This window comes from Rhinolophus hipposideros, assembly GCF_964194185.1.
Source record: "Rhinolophus hipposideros genome assembly, chromosome: 5".
Lineage (NCBI taxonomy): Eukaryota > Metazoa > Chordata > Mammalia > Chiroptera > Rhinolophidae > Rhinolophus > Rhinolophus hipposideros.
In genome coordinates this window covers 98,229,288-98,251,363 of record NC_138051.1, presented here as the reverse complement: position 1 = coordinate 98,251,363, position 22,076 = coordinate 98,229,288, and the positions used below count along the sequence as shown (strand labels likewise).

Sequence of the window (22,076 nt, the reverse complement as noted above, 5' to 3'; positions counted from 1 at the left end):
CCAGGTCCCTCTCACTGTGACAGCTCTGACCTCACACTTCTTCCACATCTGCCCCCCTCCAGCCTCTCTTCAAAGTTTGGCCTTTTCTTCCCCGGAGGCCTCAATGGGACCACACTCGGCCCAAACTCCAAGAGTCTCAGTGTTAGGAATGACTTGAGAGGTTGTCCAGCCTGACTCCTCTATTTGACAGAGGAGGAAACTGAGACCCAAGTTGTATGGGCAGTGCTTTGCAGGAGGCCCTGTTTTGGTCTCAGAATAAACATACTCCTGGGTGCTACTCACAGTAGAGGATTTCATAGTCTCCGGAATTTGACACGAGGAACTGTGAGTTCACAGACCAGTCCAGGTGGGTAATGAAGCTGGAATGACCCTGGGAGAGAGAAGCACTGTATGAGTCTCACTCAGCTTATAAACTCCCGACTCACACTATACTGATGTAATTAGAGGACGACTCTTGTGTCCGTGAGAAATGATACATGCACTTACCGAGCATTTGCCAACTCGTGTGTACTTCCTCCCATTGTCACTGACTCCGTATATATAAATACAGTTGTCGTGGGAGCCTATTGCTAAGAAATTCCCATCTACAAAAAGATGACAGATTACATTTCAATTGTTAAAAATAAACACTTGATCACAAGGGATCATGCCAGTTGCTATCACAGATTAGAAAAAATAGCCAGATTAACCAATTATTTAAAAAAAAATTTTTGCTTTGGAGTCAGTCCTATACCACTTCCAAACTATCTTTTGAAAATCGACACCTGGCAGATTCCTCCCCTTATAAAACCTTCCCTGCCGTCCCCAGCACAGAGGGATGGAGAAGCAATTCCTGAGTGGGGTCCACAAGGCCCTACAGGATGTTGCCTCATCATTCCTCACTGAGCACTCCATATTCTCTCAGGCTTCTGCACACCCTGCCCCCACTTCCCTGCCTGGAAGGCCCTTTCCACCTCACCTCTGCACCCATCCCCTGCCTGGAAGACCCTTCCCGCCTCACCTCTGTGCACCTGCCCTATCCCCGCAACCTCCAACTGGTTCTTTGAAAAGATAACAAAATTGACAAAATCTTTAACTGGGTTGACCAAGAAAAAAAGAGAAGACACAATTTACCAGAATCAAGAATGAACGAGGGGACTTCATTACCAACCTCAAAAAAATTAAAAGGATTACGAACAAATATTATGAACAATTTTATCCCAATAAATTAGACAACTTAGATGAAATGGACAAATTACCAAAACTGACTCAAGAAGAAACAAAAAATCTAAATAAATATATAATAAGCAAAGAAATTGAATTAGTAATTAAGAACCTTCCCACACAAAAAGAGCCCAGATGGTTCACTGAATGAATTCACATGAATTCTATTAAATATTTAGTAAAGAAATAATATGGATCCTTTACAAACTCTTTCAGAAAATGGACAAAGAAGGAACATTTTCCAATTTTCTCTATAGGCCAATAGTAGTAGTCTCATAACTTAACCAGACAAAACCATCACAGGAAGAGAAAACTATAGACCAATAACTCTCATGAACATGGGTGCAAAAATTCTTAGAGTATTAACAAATAGAATCCAGAAATACATAAAAAGGATTAGACACCATTACCATGTGAGATTTATTTCAGGAATGCAAAGTTGGCTTAACATCTGAAAATGAATGTAATATACCATATTAATAAAAGACAAAAACCATACAATCACCTCAATGGATACAGAAAAACTATTTGACAAACTAATACCCACTTATGATAAAAATTTTAAACACATTAGAAATAGAAGGGAACTTCCTCATCATGATAAAGGACATCTAACATCATACGTAATGATAAATGACTGAATGTTTTCTTCCTAAGACTGGGAGCAAGGCAAGGACCCACTCTAGCCACTTCCGTTCATCATTATATTGGAGGTTCTGGCTAATGCAGTAAGGGAAAAAATAAAGGCATGCAGATTGAAGAGGAAGAAGTAAAACTGTCTTTATTTGCAGATGACATGGCCCTGTACGAAGGAAGTCCCAAGGATTTTACACACATGCACACACACACCCCTACTGAAACTAATACAAGTTTAGAAAAGTCACAGGATATAAGATCCATGTGCAAAAATCAATTTTATTTCTCTATACTAGTGACCAACATTCTAAAAATAAAATTAGACAAACAATTTCATTCACAATGGAATAAAAGCAACTTACTTAGGAGTACATTTAACAAAGGAAGTGTGAGATTTGTGCACTGAAAACTATAAAACATTGCTGATAAAAATGAAAGACCATCTAAGTAAATGGAGAGAAATTCTATGTTCAAGGATTGCAAGACTTAGTATTGTCAAGATAGCAGTTATTCCCATATTGATTCAATATAATCCTTATGAAAATCCTGGTCGGCTTTTTAGAATTAGAAAATTGACAAGCTGATTCTAAAATTTATGTAAAAATGATAAGGACCTAAAATAGCTAAAACAATTTTGAAAAAAAAAGAACAACAAAGTTGGAGTAATTATATTACTCAATTTCAAAACTTACTCTCAAGTTTACAGTAATCAAAACTGTGTGGTATTGGTACATGGATAAATAGAAAGGTGAATGAGACAAAACTGGGAATCCTGAAATAAACCTTTACATTTACTGTCAATTGATTTTTGACAAAAGTGTCAAGATAATCCAATAGAGAAAGGATTGTCTTATCAACAAATGGTGCTGCGACAACTGGATATCTATAAGCAGAACAAATAAACTTATACTCTTACTTCTCGCCATACACAAGAATTAATTCAAAATGGATCATAAACCTATATGGAAGGGCTAAAGCAGTAATCTTTTTAAAAGAGAGCATAGGAGAAAATCTTCATGACCTTGAGTAGGACACCAAAAGCATGATCCATAGGAAAAGAAAAACTGATAAACTGGACTTCATCAAAATTAAAGCTTGTGCTTCCAAAGACCCCCATGAAGAAAATGAAAGGACAAGTCATACACTGAGAGAAAATATTTGCAAATCATATATCTGATAAAGAACTCATATACAGAATATAGGAAGAGTTCTTCCAACTCTACGGTAAGACAAACAACCCAATTAAAAAATGGGCAGGATATTTGGATAGAGAGTTCACCAAAGATCTAGGAATGACTGACAGGAATGTGAAAAGATGCTCAGTATCTTTAATAGTCTTTACAGAAAAGCAACTTAGAGCTACCCCTCTATTAGAAGGGCTCTAATAAAAAAGATGGACAGTAACAGGTGCTGGTGAGCACATGGAAAAACTAGAACCCTGACACCTTGTTGATGGGAATGTAGGTGGTGCAGCCACTTTGGAAAACAGTGGGCAGTTTCAGACGATGTTCAACATAAATTTACCGTACAATCCACCAATTCCACTCCTAGGGATTTACCCAAGAGAAATGAAAGCAAATGTCTACAAAAAGGGCATATGATGAATGTCCATAGCAGCATTACTCATAATGGCCGAAACACAGAAACAACCCAAGTGTCCATTAACTGACGACTGGAAAACAAGGTATGGTCTACCAATAAAATGGAATACTGTCCAGCAATTAAAAAGGAACCAACTGCTCATACATGCACAATAATGCCAACTAATCTCAAAAACATGATCCTATGTAAAAGAAGCCCGGTGCAACAAGCTCCATGTGGTACGATTCCATTGAGATGAAGTGTCCAGAATGGCAATCTATAGACAGAACAGCTGATCAGTGGGTGCCCAGGGCTGGGGCTGGAAGTGGAGATTAATTGCTAATGGGCAGGGAGGGAACTTTCTGGGGTGCTGGGGGGGTTCTAAAATTGAATCATGGTAGACATGGTGCTAGTTATGTAACTCTACAAATTTACTAAGAACCAGTGAGTTGTACATTACAGTGGGTACATTATTATATGTAAATTATACTTCAATAAGGCTGTTAAAAAAAAGTCTTCATCTTTTTGAGACCATACAGTGATATTAATGGATTAAAGGATAAAATGTCTGGGAACGACTTCAAAATAACATGGGAGTGGGCCAGTGGGTAGGGTTACATATGAACAAGGTTGACTAAGAGTCAGGTAACTGCAGCTGGGTGATGGATACATGGGGATTCATATGCTATTCTGTCTAATTTTGTCTAGCTTGAGATTTTCCATAATAAGAAATGAAAAAATACACAAACATAGTGACCAAAGAAGGGAAGAGAACCCCAAAATGCCACAATTACGTGCATGTGTAGTTTAAATTTCACTCGGAGGTTTGTGAATTTTTTTTTCTTTAAAGACATCTACACAGGATTTCATAAATGTTGGAGTTTTACAGTAGTGAATGGTTTGTTTTCTAACCTGGTGAGTAACGCATTACAGATAGTTGTTCATTTCCATCCGTGTGAACGGTGACCAGGTCTTTTGTTTCTGTGTCAAACACAAACCACCTGTTGTAAACATGAGAAAAAGTACAATAAACTGTTTAGTGGGAAACGAAGTAAGGCTCTTACAATAATGGTTAAGACTATTAAAAACTATTAATCTAAGTTCTTAATAAACACTGTATATCTATTTAAAGAGAACACCATTCCCAGCTTTTATTTAAAGAAAATGTCCTACATACAAGCATTTCCTAAGGAAAGGAGCAGCATATTGGCTACCAAGTGAAATGATTCAGGTTCCGAGGCTATGACAGGGCTCCTTAGAGTTTGAGTTCTGTCACTTATGTGTAAAGGAGAGAAAGCCCTAGGGAGGGAAGCTGGACCAGCACCTAACATCTGGTCTGGCCACAGGAAGCAGCCATGGGACCACCTGTATGAGCCTGCCCAGACACCTGGCCTGGGGCAAAGCAGGATGGGTCCAGGAGAAAGGGGCTGGGACCACCTGGGGGTGGTGACCTTCCCAGTTGTGCTGTGCAAGCAGAGGTAGACCAAGTGTCTGACCTCCCATGAATGTTGGTGTGTGACCAGCCAGGTGAAAGAAACAACAGAGAAGGGAAGAAGGGTGAGTAGAGGACTGGTCTTTGAAGTTGACCTCCCTGGGCTCAGTTTCTTCAATTGTAAAATGCATATAAGGTCCCAGAACGACCTTGCAAGCCCAGTGTTCAATCAGTCATGCTATAACGGACACGGATGGACTTCGTATCCTCTAATGACCCGGCACTCGATGAATGTCAAGTGATGGAATAACTGCACTCTCCTGCCTGTGTGTCCTCAGCTGGTGGCAGTAACTGGGACTCCAAGGGCTCTCAGGGATGGAAAGGAATGTGGGCTTCCTGCTGCTGCAGTTTCAAACCTAGGTGACACATTCCATCAGCATCTTAGCCTTCCATTCAAGGCCCTAACCACCTGACTTCTCCCCAAATTTCTGACCTCCTCCCCCCGATTTTGGATTTGACTGCTCAGCTTTGATTCCTTGCATCTGAAACATCCATTAACTATTTAATCTTCATAGAGGTCTGAACATAGGTAGTAGGAGAGATGAGCTGACCAGGCCATGCCTTTGGAAAGTCCTGTTGAATTGTCCCATTAGAGCTAAGCCTGGCACTGGGACCAGAGACGTAGGAGGCATAAACGGAGGGGACGGATTAGGTCGCATGTTCTGTGTTGCCCCTGTAGGACACTGTCTGTGATGCTGAGTATCCTGGCATGGTCACCATCCTGTCCCAGCACACGTAGACAGCATGGCGACGATGGCAAGAACTGACTGTCGGTCATTCATCACAGCCATTCATCAAACTGCTGAGTTGGACGCTTTAGCTGTCTCCAAGAGAGAAGGTCGGGGTGTGTGCGTGTGAGTGTGTGTGTGTGCACGCGCGTATGTGTATGGCTACATAAACGTTTTCATGGAGAATTCTGCTGGATATAAGGTGCCCATCTCTTAAGATATTGCTAACTGTGACTTACAAATGGTTACTCCTTCTTTATACACACTCTACAGTCATAACAGAGAGGAAATCACCAAAAAGTATTTTAATTAGGTCATAATGAGTGTATATATGAGGACAAACAACATAAAAGTGCAACTGAAACTTATAAAACAAGGATGACAAGCACCGTTTTGCCTGCCAGGCCACCCCAGCAAACGCTCTGCATGTATCGTCCCCTCCAAGCATCAGTGCGATGTGACGAGGTAGCTCATATGATCACAATTTACAGATAGGACCAACTCAGAGAGGTTATAGAACTGGCTCAGACACATGGCTGAAGAGTGGAGAAGTGGGGTTCAAGCCCGGACCTGCTGCTGGGCTTGTCGGAGGTACCTGGCCAACAGTGTTAGCTCAATCAGAGTAAGAGGCCCAGCGTCTGGGCAGTTTTTAACATTTTGAAAGGGCAGCAAGAAAAAGCATGTTTAAATTCTCAGTGCTTTGAAATGCTTTCTCAACATTGAGGCTCCTCCCACAGCCTGCAGACGAGGACTCGAGGGCCCCACAAACCCTCTGGAAATGGAGGCAAAGGTGTGTGGGGGGTAGGGGGCATTTTGCAGGAGAGGGGTCCATAGCTTTCCTCAGTTTTCCCCAGGCCCAAAATGCAAAGGACCACCGTCTTACATTTTCCTGTTGAGTTTTGACTTAGTTCCTGGTAAGCCATCAGTAGCTGAGATGCAGCCTAAAGCTGCACTGAGCCTGTTCCCCAGGGACATACAGACAACACGCGTCCTTTCCATGAACACTGAGGGCACAGGCCGTACCGATGAGGACTTACCTCCCAGTCAGTGTTCCAACTGCAACCACAGACCCTGAAGGATGAAAACCAGAAGACTGAGCTGGATCCTAAAATATTTTAAAGGAAGTGTAAATTGATGGCCAGACACAGCACGACCGCATAAAACACACAGCACAGCTCTAATCCCTGAGGGCCGTATGGCCCCATTTTATTTTAAAAAGCTCTTCTTTCCGGGTGAAAAAAAAAACAAAGTTTTCCTATTTGGACAAAGGTCGTGTTTCAATACTACTAAATTCGTACCCTTTGAGAATTTCTCTCTTTCTGTCTGACACCCTTCCATATCTCCAGTAGTCAGGCGACAGAGCAAGTCAATGCTCTTCCTCCAAATCTTGGAGGCCCCTTCGGGTGCCCCCCACGCTGAAGGGTGAGCTTGACCCGTCTGGAGACATGGCCACTGTACCCATTCCATCAGGCAGACACTGGATGAGTGCCCACTGGGTCCAAGACACTACACAGCCCTGGAAGGACCTGGGGACAAGTAAGGAACATTCCAGGTTTTGATTGCGTGGTACACACACACGTTCATCACCAACTGTGACACAAGGTGGAACGTGATCAATGAAAGAGGTGGGAACACGTGTGCTCCAATGTTCATTGCAGCTTTATTTACGGTGGCCAAGACATGGAAACAACCAAAATGTCCTTCGATAGACGAATGGATAAAGAAGTTGTGATATATATACACAATGGAATACTATTCGGCGTTAAGGAAAGATGATATAGGAGCATTTGTGACAACATGGATGGATCTTGAGAGTATAATGCTAAGCGAAATAAGTCAGACAGAAAAAGCAGAGAACCCTATGATTTCACGGATATGTGGTATATAAACCAAAAAGAACAAAAGAACAAGACAAACAAATGAGAAACAAAAACTCATAGACACAGACAATAGTTTAGTGGTTACCAGAGGCTAAGGGGGAGGGGGTGGTAGATGAGGGTAAGGGGGATCAAATATATGGTGACGGAAGGAGAAATGAGTCTGGGTGGTGAACACACAATGGGATTTATAGACGATGTAATACAGAATTGTACACTTGAAATTATGTAATTTTATTAACAATTGTCACCCCAATAAATTAAAAAAAAAAAAGAAAGAGGTGGGAACAAGCTGGGGCGTCACAGGCGAGAGGAGTCAGATGAAGTCAGACGGGGAAGCTGGGTCGAGGCTTCCTGGTGCAGACAGCTGTGGGCTCGGCCTTCCCGTATGGGAAGAGCCATCGCCAGTGACGGCGGAAGGGGACACACCACTGCATTTTGGGATCAGGTGTTTAGAGGGCAATAGTTTGATCGAAGAGGTTTGGGGCACATTGAAGGCCGGCAGGTAAAGTTGGAGGGATTACAATGCAGATGTACTGGGTGGGGGACGAGAAAGTATATGGATGACACAAGAAATGTGGGCTGTATGGCCATGCTAAAGGCTGTGCTCGCTAGGAAATAAGAACACAGGGAGTGATTCTTTTTCTTTCAATAAAAAGAGTGACGTGACTGAATGTGTGTTTTAGACAGATGATCACTTGGCAGGAACGTTCAGGATGGACTGAAGTGAGAAGACATTAATCACCGGAAGACCGAGAAAAGAGCAGCGACAGAAACAGAAATAGAAGAAGGCACTGAAATACTATTGGATAAACTGAAAAAAAACCAAGAGATGAAAAACTCTTCAGGTATTAGTTACGTTACTGCAATGCTTTTCCCAAAGTGGGAGCTATAATTAAGCTCAGGGCTGTCACTGACACACAGAGGGAAATCATGTCACTTAAAGCTTTACCATATAATTCATCTGAGGCTTATACATTATTGAGATGAAGACACTGAGGTATAGGCAGGATTCTGTCTACAGGTATGAGGCCAGTGGACAAAGCAGGTCGGACTTAATTGCAGATATCTCTGGTGTCTGGTTTGGCGCCCCTACCCCTCTGCCAGGCTGGGTGCGTTTACAGTCTGGTAAAGGAAAGGGGGATGGAGTAACTGGCATTGCTTTCAGAGGCTTGCTGTGCTGACAGAGACTCAGGGAAGGCCACCCTCCAGGCCCACCACTCTCACTGCATCTGCTGATTGCTGTCGGCCCTGTACAAACCCCTCATGCATTCCCCATCTTCCTCCAAGCCCCTGACAGGGACAGCACAACACAGGACACCACTTCCTAGAGCCTCGCCCTGCCACCTCTGATGGCGGTGTCACCCTTCAGGCCCTGTCATCTCAGCGCTCAGCTCCACCTGTGGCAGGCCAGCTCTCATCCCGTAGTGGCCTTCTCTGAAAGCGAAAGGCAGGAGAAAGTCGGACCAGCATGCTGGCAAAAGCCAGCAACTGTGTGGGGCTGAAAGGAGGGTGTGTGGGGTCTACAAAGGGGTGCCTCTTACAGGGGACTATACATGCCACCAAGGGCACAGGATGTGCTTTGAGTCACTACAGTCTGATGCAGTAGAAGATCCAGTTTTGGGAATCAGACAGAGCTGGGTGTGAACACTGGCTCTGTCACTTACTTAGTGACCTTGGCAAGTTGTGTGACTCTTCTAAGCCTCAAGTTCCTAGTCAATGCCATCGGGGGGAAAAACCTTCAGCTTTCAGGGCTGCTGCCAGGATTAAGGGTCACGCATGTAGAGTGCTTGGTATACAAACAGCGCTCAGTAAGTGTAGTCATTTACACATAGGAAAGGATGGCTCGGCACTACTATATAAGCTGAGTTCCTTTCGTAAAGATTCCAGAGATTCCGGCTTTAAAGCTAAAGCTTTACCGTGATCAAACTCAAACTGCAGAGATAAACTGTAGGCTTTTAGAGCAGCTTGTAAATTCTCATTCCAAAGGTACGCTGTAAACAGAAAGCGGGCCCATAACCAGAGCTTCTCAGCATTCGGGCCAGTGGAGAGACTTTGCACTCAGGACACCCAACAGCCCATCAGAAGGGCTAACTCGCCATTGAAAAATTCCACAGCAAACTTCAGAATTACATGGATGAGGCCACACTCGGGGCGATGTGGGAAGCAACGTAATCCAAAGGAGGTCAATCAGTGACAGTTGCTTTGGGACAGTTTTATATCACTATTAGTCTCACGTGGAAAAATAACCATGTTCCAGATAAACTTTTATGAGAGAAATGGAATGTCTTATGCATATCTACCTCTATTATTTTGTCCCATACGGGCCGGTGACCAACAGCGTCCCAGAGAGTGGCATGCCTGTCATGCCCACAGGTCAGGAACTGAGATTTCGAGGCATGGATGGCCAGTCCCCAGAGCTCATCAGTGTGACCCTACAAAGAACCAAGACAAATGGAAGCTCTCTGAAACGCTACAATCAACACTCAGCCTCAATGACGATGGACCGGGATCACTGCATACTTCATAATGAGGCTCATTTATTTCTCCTCCTCTCCAACTTTAGTTATGATAACTGAAGCTCCGAAGCCGAGGGAAGCTATACGAGTGCCAAACACAGGAATGATCTCCTCTTTGTAGTGCTTTATTAAAGTCTCATTTTACATAAAATGAACATGTCTGGTGGGCCTGCTGGGAACGTACCTGAGTAATGGGTGCAAAGTCCCCTGATAGAGTGCCCTGTAGAACAAAGTTTCTGGTTGTGCCTATCAAGATCACATCACCTTTCCCTTCGGCCACTGTCCGTATTGGACCAAACTGTTCTGGAATCTGCATTGAAAAGATAAGAGTTAAAAGGTCATTAAATTATTGGCTCCATCATTCACAATGCTTGTTTATACATCATGATGACAGCTTCTCTCTCTCTCTCTCTCTCTCTCTCTCTCTCTCACACACACACACACACACACACACACACACACACACACACAGAGAGAAAGGTCCACAACCAGTACTTATTGCATGAATGATCAAAACCCCAAATCTTACACTTAAACTCCAAACATTTTATATGCCTTAAAAGAATCAGCAAGAGTAAGATTGTTTAAAAAATGATAATAAACAAGAGAGCGTTTTTTTCTTGACAAGGTTAAATAGTAAGAAACACTACTGGTTAGTTTACTCTTTACTTGTTATGCTCTTGGCTAGCAGCAACAGGTAAAATTTGGAAAGTGCAGAATAAGATAACATGCCATAATAGGAGTTCCTAAAATGTACTGTAACTTAAGATGGTGAGTTCTTCAGCAATTTCACTCTATTTAGTTTTGAAATCCATTGTTTATATTGGTAAACATATGGAATTATCTAAATGTGAAGAAAAATAATTTCAAAATACACCAGCCAAGGACGACTTGCTAGGATAAGAGAAGTGGAGGTTTTCACACTGTCAAAAGGACGAAAGCCAGAGCCAGATCCTGGCGGTGGCCTCAGACGTGCCCGTTCTAGGGAGGGAAGCAGCAGCCTGCTCTCCTGCACAGATCCGACCTCCAGTGTGTTCGTTAGCACAGATCTGAGAACAGGTCATGTCAATCCAGGCTAGTGAAGAGGAGTAGTGGATACTACAAAAATGGTGAGTGTCTTCTACGAAACTGGGTGAGGCTGTGCGGCTTTGATTGAGGTCATAATTTAACCTGGGTACACATTCAATGAAATGCTGGTCAAATCTTATGATAAAAAAAAAATGCTGCGATGGTTAAAATCTCCGTGAAAGGGAAGTGATTTCCAAACTCAGATGAAGGGCTTCCTTTATTAAGAGCAAGAATCAACAAAACCAAATTCTCCCACAGTCAAAGCACCGTGCCAGCGGCTCTTGGATGTAACATGTGTTACAGGAAGTTGGGAAAGTTCTACAGTGTGTTCCCCCTACGCTAGCGATGGTGACCATCAACCTTCAGGCTGACGCTCTGACCTGGACATCTGTCTGCTCAGAATTTCCTGGGGTCTGGGGGAGAAAATGCAGTGAGTGTGCAGAAGGAATATTAGATTTCTTGCCTTTGGCTCCTACCGGAGTGCAAGCTGCTACCCAGGTAATAAGGAGGTGAAACAGATACGAAAGAAGAACGTGGAGCTCTAGACAATGTGTTGGCACTGAGCCATGTGCAAAGGAGATAAATATTAGCTCAAAGCGATAAAGTCTCCAAAGTAACACGCTAGAAATTAAAGTGAAAAAGATGATGTCAATGATAAATCAATATATAGATAATATTCCTTTGGAAAAGTGAGACTGATTGCACTATAAAAATATCCTAAACGTGAAATACGTTATAACATCAACTTTTATAAATCTAATTCCATTTTAGTAGTTGTACTTAAACTGCCCACGATTTTAAGGAAATATTATCCCATTTCATAAAATTTTATGTAAACAGTTTTTCAAAACTGTACGCTAAAGATTTCAGACGAACAAGGAAGCTGGTTAGGATAACAGTTTAAGGTTCCAAACGAATTTCAACAGCTCTGCTTACTGTCTTACCTCGGTTTTATGAAGTTTCTGATAGTTTCCATTCCAAGAAATGAGCTTTCGGTCCTTCCCTCCTCCCGACACCAGCGTGCCGTCCCTTAACATACAAAGTGCAAAAATGCCACCCTCGTGGGCCCCTTGGATGGCATAGCTTATTCGATTCGTACCTAAACACACCAAGGACACCATCCTTAGAACTTTATGAAAAGGCTCACCCCTGTCCACCAAATGTCACGTTTGTTTTAAAGTCGATATTGTGGGTTAGAACATCATTTGTAGTGTGAGTCTGCAAAGGTTTCGATCTCTCCAAGTTCACAGAGCACTAGGCCAGCATGGACTCGAACTCCTCATAATTAAGGAAGACAGGCTAGCACAAAGCACAGTGCGGCTAGAGCACAACGGGAGGACAGCTGGCTCAGATTAGGACTACAGTCTGATGAGCTGTGTGTCTGGACACGTGACTTAACTGCCCTGCGCCTCAGTCTCTCCCTTTGTGTAATGGGCCCTGCTCATCCCACAGGGTTGTTCTGAGGGTGAGGGAAACAATCTCGAGAGCACCCAGCACACAGGGCAGCAAGGGTACCACAGAAGTCACCACATTAGCCGGAAATTACATTGATGAGCTGTTTCCGCTTTCACCCCAACCCAAACTCTGAAAGCCCTGAGGGATGGTGTACTTCCCCTTTTTTCTTGGCACAGGGTAAGCGCGCACAAATGATAACTGAGCTCAACTGAATGATGTCTTCAACGTGAAGAACTCTCTTTACCAGTTTGCTCACCGAGTGGGAAATTCGGATCTGACTCAACTGTGTGCCCACAGCTTCTAGCGTGCTGCCTAGCACATAATTAGTACTCAATAGTGTCTGCCAAATGCCACGTGACCCAGACAGTTATTTAAATATTTTATAGCTAAATCAATAGTCACGGAATACGTCATCATTATAATTTGTTCACAGATCTCCTAATAAAGCTGTTAATTCCATCACAGTATCTTGGACTTAATGAGCCTTTTAGAATGATAGCAGGTCAGTGAACTCTAACCACTTTTGTTTTCCTCCGTGCTAGTGCTATGGTTTCCAGTGACACATGCACACATGTATGTATACACTGACATAACTCAGAATTTAATAGCAATCCTGTAGATTACATTAGTAGACAATTCTTAACAGAAGTCACCTGTGATTTGTTATAACGTTACCACAAAATGTTTGCTGTGAGAATCATCAATCGTTACCTTTTCCCCATATCAAGATGTTGCCACTTGAATCTCCAGTAATGGTGTCACCATTTTCAGAAAAAGTCACACAGAGGACAAACTTTGGCTTTTCTTGCTTCTGCAGAATATTGTAAATATATACATATATTTAGTCAAGACATGCTTTTTTTGTATTAATAACATCTACACTCACTGTAACCCCCGATGGATAGTGCCAGTTTCTGTCTCTACACTGCATTCCTTTCATCTTTATCTACCATTATGTAACTTATACCATGAGATTATCAGCTCCAAAATAAAGAAATTCCTGACAGTTGCAGACAATTTGAGCAGAGGAGGGTGTTGGAGGGGCCTAAGGGGCGGTCTGTGTTGTCACGACTATGGCCTGAGGAACAGGGGGCCCTGGCACCAGAATAAAGAGGTCCTCTAACAGCCTCTGGGTATAGGGACAAGTATCCCCATAGAGAAGAGATGCTGTCACAAGGCCCCCAAGTGGCCAGACTGGAAGGCACAGGGAGAGTCTATAACCCTTTGCAAAGATGCGTTGCCCGACTGACCTCCTGAGTGCCTTTCTTCTTCCCTGTGTTGGCCCCCCCTTCCTTCTTGGGATCTCCAGTGTCATCCACGAGACACAAGGGGCTCTCCAACTCTGTTAGGGATCCCAGGAATAGTCTTTGTCACTACACCCCCACATTGGCTAATTACATTCTAAGACTGGGGTGCCTCAAAGAAAAGTGGCTGACCACAAGTACACTCAGTGAAAAATAAATGTCTTTTAACTTTACCTCGAATAATCCTTGCTTCTTAACGAGGGCATTTCCTTCTAGCGTCCAAAAGTACAGATGTGATTTTCCACAGGTGACTATTATATTGGTGTCCGTGGGGTGGAAATCCGCCGCAAATACAGCTTCATTAGAACACTGAGCAAAACAAGAGAGTCAAATGTCCCAAATCTCTTAAGACACTTAGGAAAATAAAATCTTAACCACAAATAAATAACGCATTAAGTTAAGCCCGAGCCTCTTCATTTTTCCCTATTTAATTCATCTTCAATGAACATGAAACTTATGTTTGCTGTGGGCTTGGCCTCTCCCTGTCTGTCTCCCCCACTGGACTGTAGCCTGAGGGGGACACACAGAGCTTTCTCTCCGGGCGGGCTTCTCAGCACCTGGCACAGAGAGGCCCATAGCATGCGTTCACTGAAGGAGTAGCTTAGGGACAGCTGGGGACTTAAGAACTGCCAGAATTGCTCTCCTCTGCCCAGCACGGATTCCCAGCCCTGGCTGAACAACAGAATCAGCAGACGTGTGTTAAGTGAAGATGTCAGGCCTTGACCCCACTTAGTCGTTGGAACCTCTGGAAAGGGCCCAGGAATCTGGATTTTCTGTGGCTCCGTTGCTCCTGGCTCACTTTGGCTGCCATGTTTGCCCTGGGAGTCCCTCCTGGTCCAGTTTCTGGGACTGTGCTGGGGGGTGGGTAACCGAGCTGGAGATCCAGCTCCTTGGGTGTACCTCATTACCCCTCACCCATTATCGGATTTCCAGGACCTGTATCCTGGTTGGATGAATCATGCCATGATTGTTCCTTTCACTTGATAATTCAGGTATACCTTTTAAAACCTGAATAATAACTTGCCTCTGATTATATCCACCTAGTAACATAGCAATAATCAAATACTTGACCAGAATATTAGAAGGCAGGGCTATCGCATGAAAACAGGTATTAGGAAACACTACAAATTACCACAGAAGGGCTGCATCGCAACATGCAAGAAAGGTAGGTAGGTAATGTGATCCAGTGGTAATCCTAACGTTAGGTAAGTAGGGTGATCCAATGGTAATCCCAATGTTAGGTGAGTAGGGTGATCTAATGGTAATCCCAATGTTAGGTGAGTAGGGTGATCCAATGGTAATCCCAATGTTAGGTGAGTAGGGTGATCCAATGGTAATCCCAATGTTAGGTGAGTAGGGTGATCCAATGGTAATCCCAATGTTAGGTGAGTAGGGTGATCCAATGGTAATCCCAATGTTAGGTGAGTAGGGTGATCCAATGGTAATCCCAATGTTAGGTGAGTAGGGTGATCCAATGGTAATCCCAATGTTAGGTGAGTAGGGTGATCCAATAGTAATCTTAATGTGAGGTAAGCAGGGCGATCCAACGGTGATCCCCATGTTAGGTTAGTAGAGCGACGCAATGGCAGGCATAATATTAGAAACGTAAGGTTATCTTAGGTTCATGGATGCCGGGATGAGAAATCTGAAGTCAATTCTATAAAACAGATTGAATCCTGATTTAACAGGAGGAAAACATAAGAAAGCTCAAGGAAAGTTCATCGACATATTATACAGAATGGACGAGAGGTGGTAAAGAAAAGCCTACAGGTCTTCGCTGCAGGCAGTCGCACGGGGGGACTGGGGTCTGGCAGTGGCACGCGCTTCTCTTTCCTGAGTGCGCTCAGCTGTGGACAAGCCCCACACTGGCCGTGCTGACCTCGCCCCCAGCCCTCGGCCTGCTCCCCTCCTGGCCCCTGCCTGACGGGGCAGCGAGCACACCTCAGAATCACACCTCCAGTGCTTCCTGATATGCGAGTACACAGGAGACCCTCAGCATTTATTGAATGAAAGCAAGAAAAAGTGAACAAGTGAACAATGGAATGAATTAAAAGAATCGTGTCTGTAAAACAAGGTCAGGAAAACCCTTACAGACCCTGTGAAGAGAGAAGGAAACCCTGCCAGGACTGGGGCATGGCCTCCTAAGAGGTGTGAGCGGCCGAGTCCAAGGGATTCTGGGAAGGTGAAGGGGTTCTGAGGGCTACGTGGGGAATGGGGGCCCATACACCTAGTGAGAAACAGGAAAGGGGCCGGGATTCAGTGGGATGGGACGGCTCCAAGTGGGGAAATGAGAGCGGAGCCCAGCACAGGCTTGGACAGACCTTCACATCCGCTAGCCTTTCTTCTCTCTGCCAGTCCCACACGGAGAGCACGTGGTCATTGGAGTCATCCACAGCGCAGAGATTGCTTCCTCCGTTCTGGAAAACAAAGGGTTTCACAGGAAGACTACACTTGAGAATAAAACAGGTTGAGGGTGATTCACAATGAACATTCATTTTATTTTTAATAAAGAGTCCTCTACATTTTAGTTAAAGAGTATGTACCCGCTGCTTTTGAGACCTGCTTACTTGGGCAGGCAGACAGACATGAGCAGAAGAGAAGGGTCCTGGGGTGGCTTTTCACCAGCAGTTCCATTAAAACCAGCCTCCAAAGGGGCTGCAGAGCCCTCCTCCTGGAGGGGCCAGTGCCCGCTGCACGCGCAGCGCAGGCCTGGTACTAACCACAGCCGGGGTCACTGAAAGGTTGTACGAGGAGTGAGGGCCTTGGGAGTGAGGTATGGGGTATTTGGATGTGAACATGTATGTGTGTCCGGAATATAACTTCTGAACTGGCTGAAGCAGTGGTGGGAAGGGTAGATCTGTTGAACAGGCACGTCCTAAGGAAGCCTGGGAGACCATGCGGCCCATCCAACCCCTGCTCTGCTCACAGACAGTTAGCCAGTCCCTGGGTGGGTAGTAGAGGTGCTGGAGCCCCCTCAGGAGGGACAGCTGAAATTCAAGGCCAGAGCAGGCAAAACTGCCTCAGGAACCTGAAGAGTGTGGCTGCAGGGTCTCTTTCCATCACCACACGCATGTGGCTGGAAACGTCTGATGGGAGGGGTGTGACCTCTGAATGAGGGGACCTGGGAAGCAGGAAGGTTTCAGAGTCCGATCTGCACACTCACTGGGTGGGTGGTCACCCAGGGTGTTAACTGTCTCCCTCTTCAGCCTTGAGCTGACTGTCTCCTTCCTAGGGATAAAGGCTGCAGGATCTGCAGGGCTCATACTTACAGATTTGGAGAATGCAATGCAGGTGACGGCTCGGTCAAAAAACCCAGTTCCGATGACATGCAGTGTATTCAATGTCACGGAATCCCAGATGCGTACATGGGGGGGCAGTTGCTGTTTAGGAAAAAACGCAGGGTCCCCAACTGTGACGGTTATACAAATTTATCTTTACCTTGACGCTACAAGATTATTTCAGTTTTGTCAAAACAAAAGGTCTTTTTCTGCATTTGAGAACTCTGTCTTTTAACATAAATGAAAGATTCCCAAGGCTTCAGGAGGACATGGCCACTGTGACCGATTTAACCTTAGGAGAGGTCTACCACATCTTAAATTTTGAATAGCCAATTCTTGATAACCACAGGAATATTTTAATTTGTACATCTGGATGTGTCTGAATTTTAAAAAGGAAAAATGAGAATGAAAATGGAATCTCATATAAGGTTATTATAAAATGTGTGTGGATTCATCAAGACTGGAGCACCACCAAAGAGTTTTAAGGGCTCCCTGGGCCCCACCGGGCTATCAATTATACAAAGGTAAAATTTCGAATTGTTCTGACTTAGTTCAAAATCCTCTCAATTGTGTTCCAACGTGGTTTAATACTAATTTTTCTCTTCCTCGATAGAAGAAAGGATTCCAGAACCAACAGCAGATTTATCAAAAGGCCTAACATTGTACCTAGTGGACAGAGTGGGTTAGGTGCAGGCGGGTGAGGCTGTAGTTTGAACTTGTCTAAGTAGCTGGGCGTCTGTACACAGCCCCTCGGCCTCTCTGGATTTCTCTGTATGTAACTTGAAAGGGATGGCTCAGATGGTGATCACATTTTCTCTGGCTCTAAAGTTCTAATTAATTTCAATGCCAGAAACTGAATTACACTTCTAATCCACTAGAGGGAGGAAAAATGGCTTACTACTAATTTCGAAGAACTTTTAAAGGTCATTTAACACACACACACACACACACACACACACACAAAAGATGACGACTCTGTTCCCCTATGCGTATTTACATAACAGTACTCTGATTTCCACTGTTCCTGTTACCTCTTCCCAGGTGAAGAATTTTAATGGAAAATAGCATAAGGTTAATATTTAAAATTTGATGTTATTGAAGTATTTTCTGAAAAATGGTAGCATTCACGTTTCCTGGAAGAAAACATGTTGATAAAAATGGAAGTATTTCATGTAATTAGTTTCAGATCATACTTTGTGCAATAATAAGCTATAAAGGTAGATATCCAAAAAGCTGCAAGGAGTTTTGGATAAGACATGACAAGGACCACAGTCTGTTCTAAATAGGTAACTGGAAGCCAGTTTTGAATTGTTCCCTATTTGTTAAATTCCACTAGTTCCCCTTCTGATTCTTTAAAATACAAATTAAAGTCTTGCTGAAGGGCTCACAGGATTTGTGCTAAAACGCCCGCAGATTTTGTGGATCACACACAGACACAAACTCCGTGGGTTGAAGTCATAAACAGGGATTCACACAGAGGTTGCCTGAAATTCACTGAAGAGGCAAAATGCCCATATCGAATGATGATTTCTTATGATTTTAACTTGACGTATTAAATGTGTACTTACTATTTTAATGTTTATCATATGTGTATGTAAATATCCTAAGAATTAATGAAATGTTAGGCAAGAACAATGCTATTTATAAATTGGTTGAAATTAAGGTGAACTCAAAGGGTTTTTATAAGTCACTGGAAAGATTTTAATTTGCAATAAAAAATTCTAACGAGGGATTAAGAGGTATTCAAATACTTTATACCTAAGCAGGCTTATTCATCAGCAACATGTTCTGTTGTGTTACCAGTTCATTACAAAAATATGAAAAGAGAATGTAACTCACTTTTCCATCCTTAGATGTGCCCGCAACTTGTCCTGTTGCTATAGTGATCTTATCAGGATGAACTGCTAGGCTAAAAAAAAAAGGATATTTATAAAATACCTACTCTGTAAAAGTAAGCTTTACTTTTCCCTTGATCAAATATAATCTAGTTGAAAATTTAAATATAAGAAATACATAATGCCCAACTTCTTACAGACTGACGACGAATTCTCTGAGCACCCCAATGACCTCAGACAATTAGTGCCTGTTTCATTTCATCTCAATTCCTTCACCTCCAGAGATATGTCAAACTGAAGGAAAAAGTATTCTTTACTTGCAAAGTACCATTTCAATCTCAGAACCACTTAATTAGTTTGCAAGCTTTACTGAGAAGTCATTTTGAGTATTGCAAACAGCAAAGATAACATCTTTCTCCAACAGGACTTTTATAATCGACCAGGGACCTAGGACAAATAAAAATACATAAATCCACTGTTTCATCCACCCATCCTTCCGAGATACATAAAACCCCACCAAGAGCTATAAATGAATTATGAGAAATAATTCAGACATAAACATGAGGGAAAACATTTTTATTTTTATTAAAAAATAAAGACCCAAATTAGAAGCTGTTAGCATGAGATGTAGGAAGGCGGCCTCCAATCAGGGGTCTATTAGAGCCATTGGTCTAGGTAACATGGTTGGTTAAGATTAAGTGTCATAAGGATAGAAAACTAAAAAGGTGTCTTAGAGAGCCAGGTAGCTACCGTGTTTCCCCGAAAATAAGACCTAGCCAACAATCAGATCTAACGCGTCTTTTAGAGGAAACATTAATATAAGACCTGGTCTTATTTTACTATAAGACCCGATCTTATACAAGACCCGGTTTTATAGTAAAATAAGACCGGGTCTTATATTAATGTTTGCTCCAAAAGACGCATTCGAGCTGATTGTCCAGCTAGGTCTTTTTTTCGGGGAAATAGGGTAGTAGACGATACAGTCATGAAGAGCTTTTCTCAAAGATCCTATTTTCTCAGATCCCTTTTCTTCTCTTTATTTCAATACCAGAAACTGAAATACACTTTTAATCCACTGGAGGGTGGAACAAATGGCTTACTACTAATTTTGAAGAACTTATAAAGGTAATTTAACACTAAAAAAAAAAAAAAAGATGATGATGGCTCTGTTCCACTATGTGTATTTATCTAACAGTAATCTGTTCCTGTTACCTCTTCTCAGGTGTAGACATTTAATGGAAAATAGCATAAGGTTAATGTTTAAAATCTGATGTGATTGAAATCTTCTCTGAACAATGGCAGCACCGATGCTTGCTGGAAGACAGCATGTTGATAAAAATGGAAGTATTTCACGTAGTTTCAGACGAACTCAGCACTGACCTCTTTTCTGCTAAGACTGTGTCACAAGTGTCACAGGTGCCCCAGTTTAGGAGGACTTACCACTTCACGTCATCATTATGGCCGGTGTAATGCCTCTGAAGCTGTTCCTCCACGTTGTACAACACGACCACTGACGCGATGAAATACACCGTCTCACCCGTCGGAAGCAGATACAGGTTATTCCGACAGTCGCGGCCCCTGTAGCCATAGCTTCGTGTATGTCAAGGTAAAACATTTTTTTTTCCTTTTAACACCTGACAAAGCATCAGCTTTATTAAACAGGCATAGGCAATAAAATTCTATGTGACTATTGCCATAATTTTAAAAATTTAAATAACATTAAATTGTAAATACTCTGCCAAATATATCTGACCCTCCCCTCCCATATAGGCCAGCAATACAGTTGAATTGGTCATTGACTTAATGTGAATATATACTTATAAATATTGGTCATTGACTTAATGTGAGTATTTTGCCATGTATAATGTGCACCCATGTTTTTGGACCAAACGTTCAGGGGAAAAAAATCTTTCATTTTAACTTTTTAAATCAAATTTTTATTTGTTTACATTTAGGTACTTGTTTTTTGTATTTTAAAGGAATTTTAGCATTTATTTATTTTAAAGATTTTATTGGGGAAGGGGAACAGGACTTTATTGGGTAACAGTGTGTATTTCCAGGCCTTTTTTCCAAGTCAAGTTGTTATCCTTTCGATCTTAGTTGTGGAAGGTGCCATTCAGCTTCAAGTTGTCCTTTCAGTCTTAGTTGTGGAGGGCGCAGCTCAGCTCCAGGTCCAGTTGCCGTTTTCTAGTTGCAGGGGGCTCAGCCCACCATCCCTTGCGGGAGTCGAATCGAACCGGCAACCTTGTGGTTGAGAGGAAGGACACATTCCAACAAACTGAGCCATCCGGGAGCTCAGCGGCAGCTCAGCTCAAGGTGCGTTGTTCAATCTTAGTTGCAGGGGGCGCTGCCCACCATCCCTTGCGGGACTCGAGGAATCAAACTGGCAACCTTGTGGTTGACAGCCCGTGCTCCAACCAACTGAGCCATTGGGGAGGCAGCTCAGTTCAAGGTGCCATGTTCAATCTTCGTTGCAGGGGGCGGAGCCCACCATCCCTTGCGGGACTCGAGGAGTCGAACTGGCAACCTTGTGGTTGAGAGCCCACTGGCCCATGTGGAAATCGAACTGGCAGCCTTCGGAGTTAGGAGCACGGAGCTCCAACCGCCTGAGCCACCGGGCCGGCCCTAGCTTTTATTTTTTAACATAGTATAAAAAATTCTATGCAACACAAATAATTACAAAACACAAGAACAGATACAAAGTACAAGAAATTTGATGTACAGGTAACAAATTTATGATATTTACCGATCATAGAAGACCAAGAACTCTTCATCATTGCAAGTTCGTCATAAGTTCAACAAAACCAATTATTGTATTCCAGGGTGTTATTTTGGGTACGGATATAATTATTGATTTCTAGAGTTACACTTTTAACTCATAAGTATAAATAAAAGAATTAAAAACATTTATATACGTATGGAATTAGTCCTACCCATGTATAATGCACATCCTTATTTTTCCCTCACAAATTTGGGCAAATAAGTGCATATTATACATGGCCAAATATAATACATACTTTTTTAACAGTATAAAGATATAGTTGGGTTTTTTTTTAGACAGTATTATATTTGGAAGGATGAATTTTTCAGCTTGATCAAA

At 42.9% G+C, this 22,076-nt stretch overlaps 1 protein-coding gene across 5 annotated transcripts in view; it reads right to left on the bottom strand.

Annotated features, from left to right (window-relative positions):
* Nucleotides 1-22,076, bottom strand: part of EML1 (EMAP like 1) — a 163,043-nt gene that overhangs the window by 4,795 nt on the left and 136,172 nt on the right. For all 5 annotated transcript variants that reach the window (XM_081050117.1, XM_081050119.1, XM_081050116.1 and 2 more), the window contains 13 exons: nucleotides 20,417-20,566; nucleotides 18,981-19,050; nucleotides 17,133-17,243; nucleotides 16,185-16,280; nucleotides 14,038-14,172; nucleotides 13,271-13,370; nucleotides 12,049-12,203; nucleotides 10,221-10,346; nucleotides 9,821-9,952; nucleotides 6,678-6,745; nucleotides 4,333-4,421; nucleotides 487-584; nucleotides 283-370 (listed from right to left, as the gene is read on the bottom strand). In XM_081050117.1, the coding sequence (XP_080906243.1) occupies nucleotides 283-370; nucleotides 487-584; nucleotides 4,333-4,421; nucleotides 6,678-6,745; nucleotides 9,821-9,952; nucleotides 10,221-10,346; nucleotides 12,049-12,203; nucleotides 13,271-13,370; nucleotides 14,038-14,172; nucleotides 16,185-16,280; nucleotides 17,133-17,243; nucleotides 18,981-19,050; nucleotides 20,417-20,566 (1,418 nt within the window). The remainder of the gene's footprint in view (nucleotides 1-282; nucleotides 371-486; nucleotides 585-4,332; nucleotides 4,422-6,677; nucleotides 6,746-9,820; nucleotides 9,953-10,220; nucleotides 10,347-12,048; nucleotides 12,204-13,270; nucleotides 13,371-14,037; nucleotides 14,173-16,184; nucleotides 16,281-17,132; nucleotides 17,244-18,980; nucleotides 19,051-20,416; nucleotides 20,567-22,076) is intronic.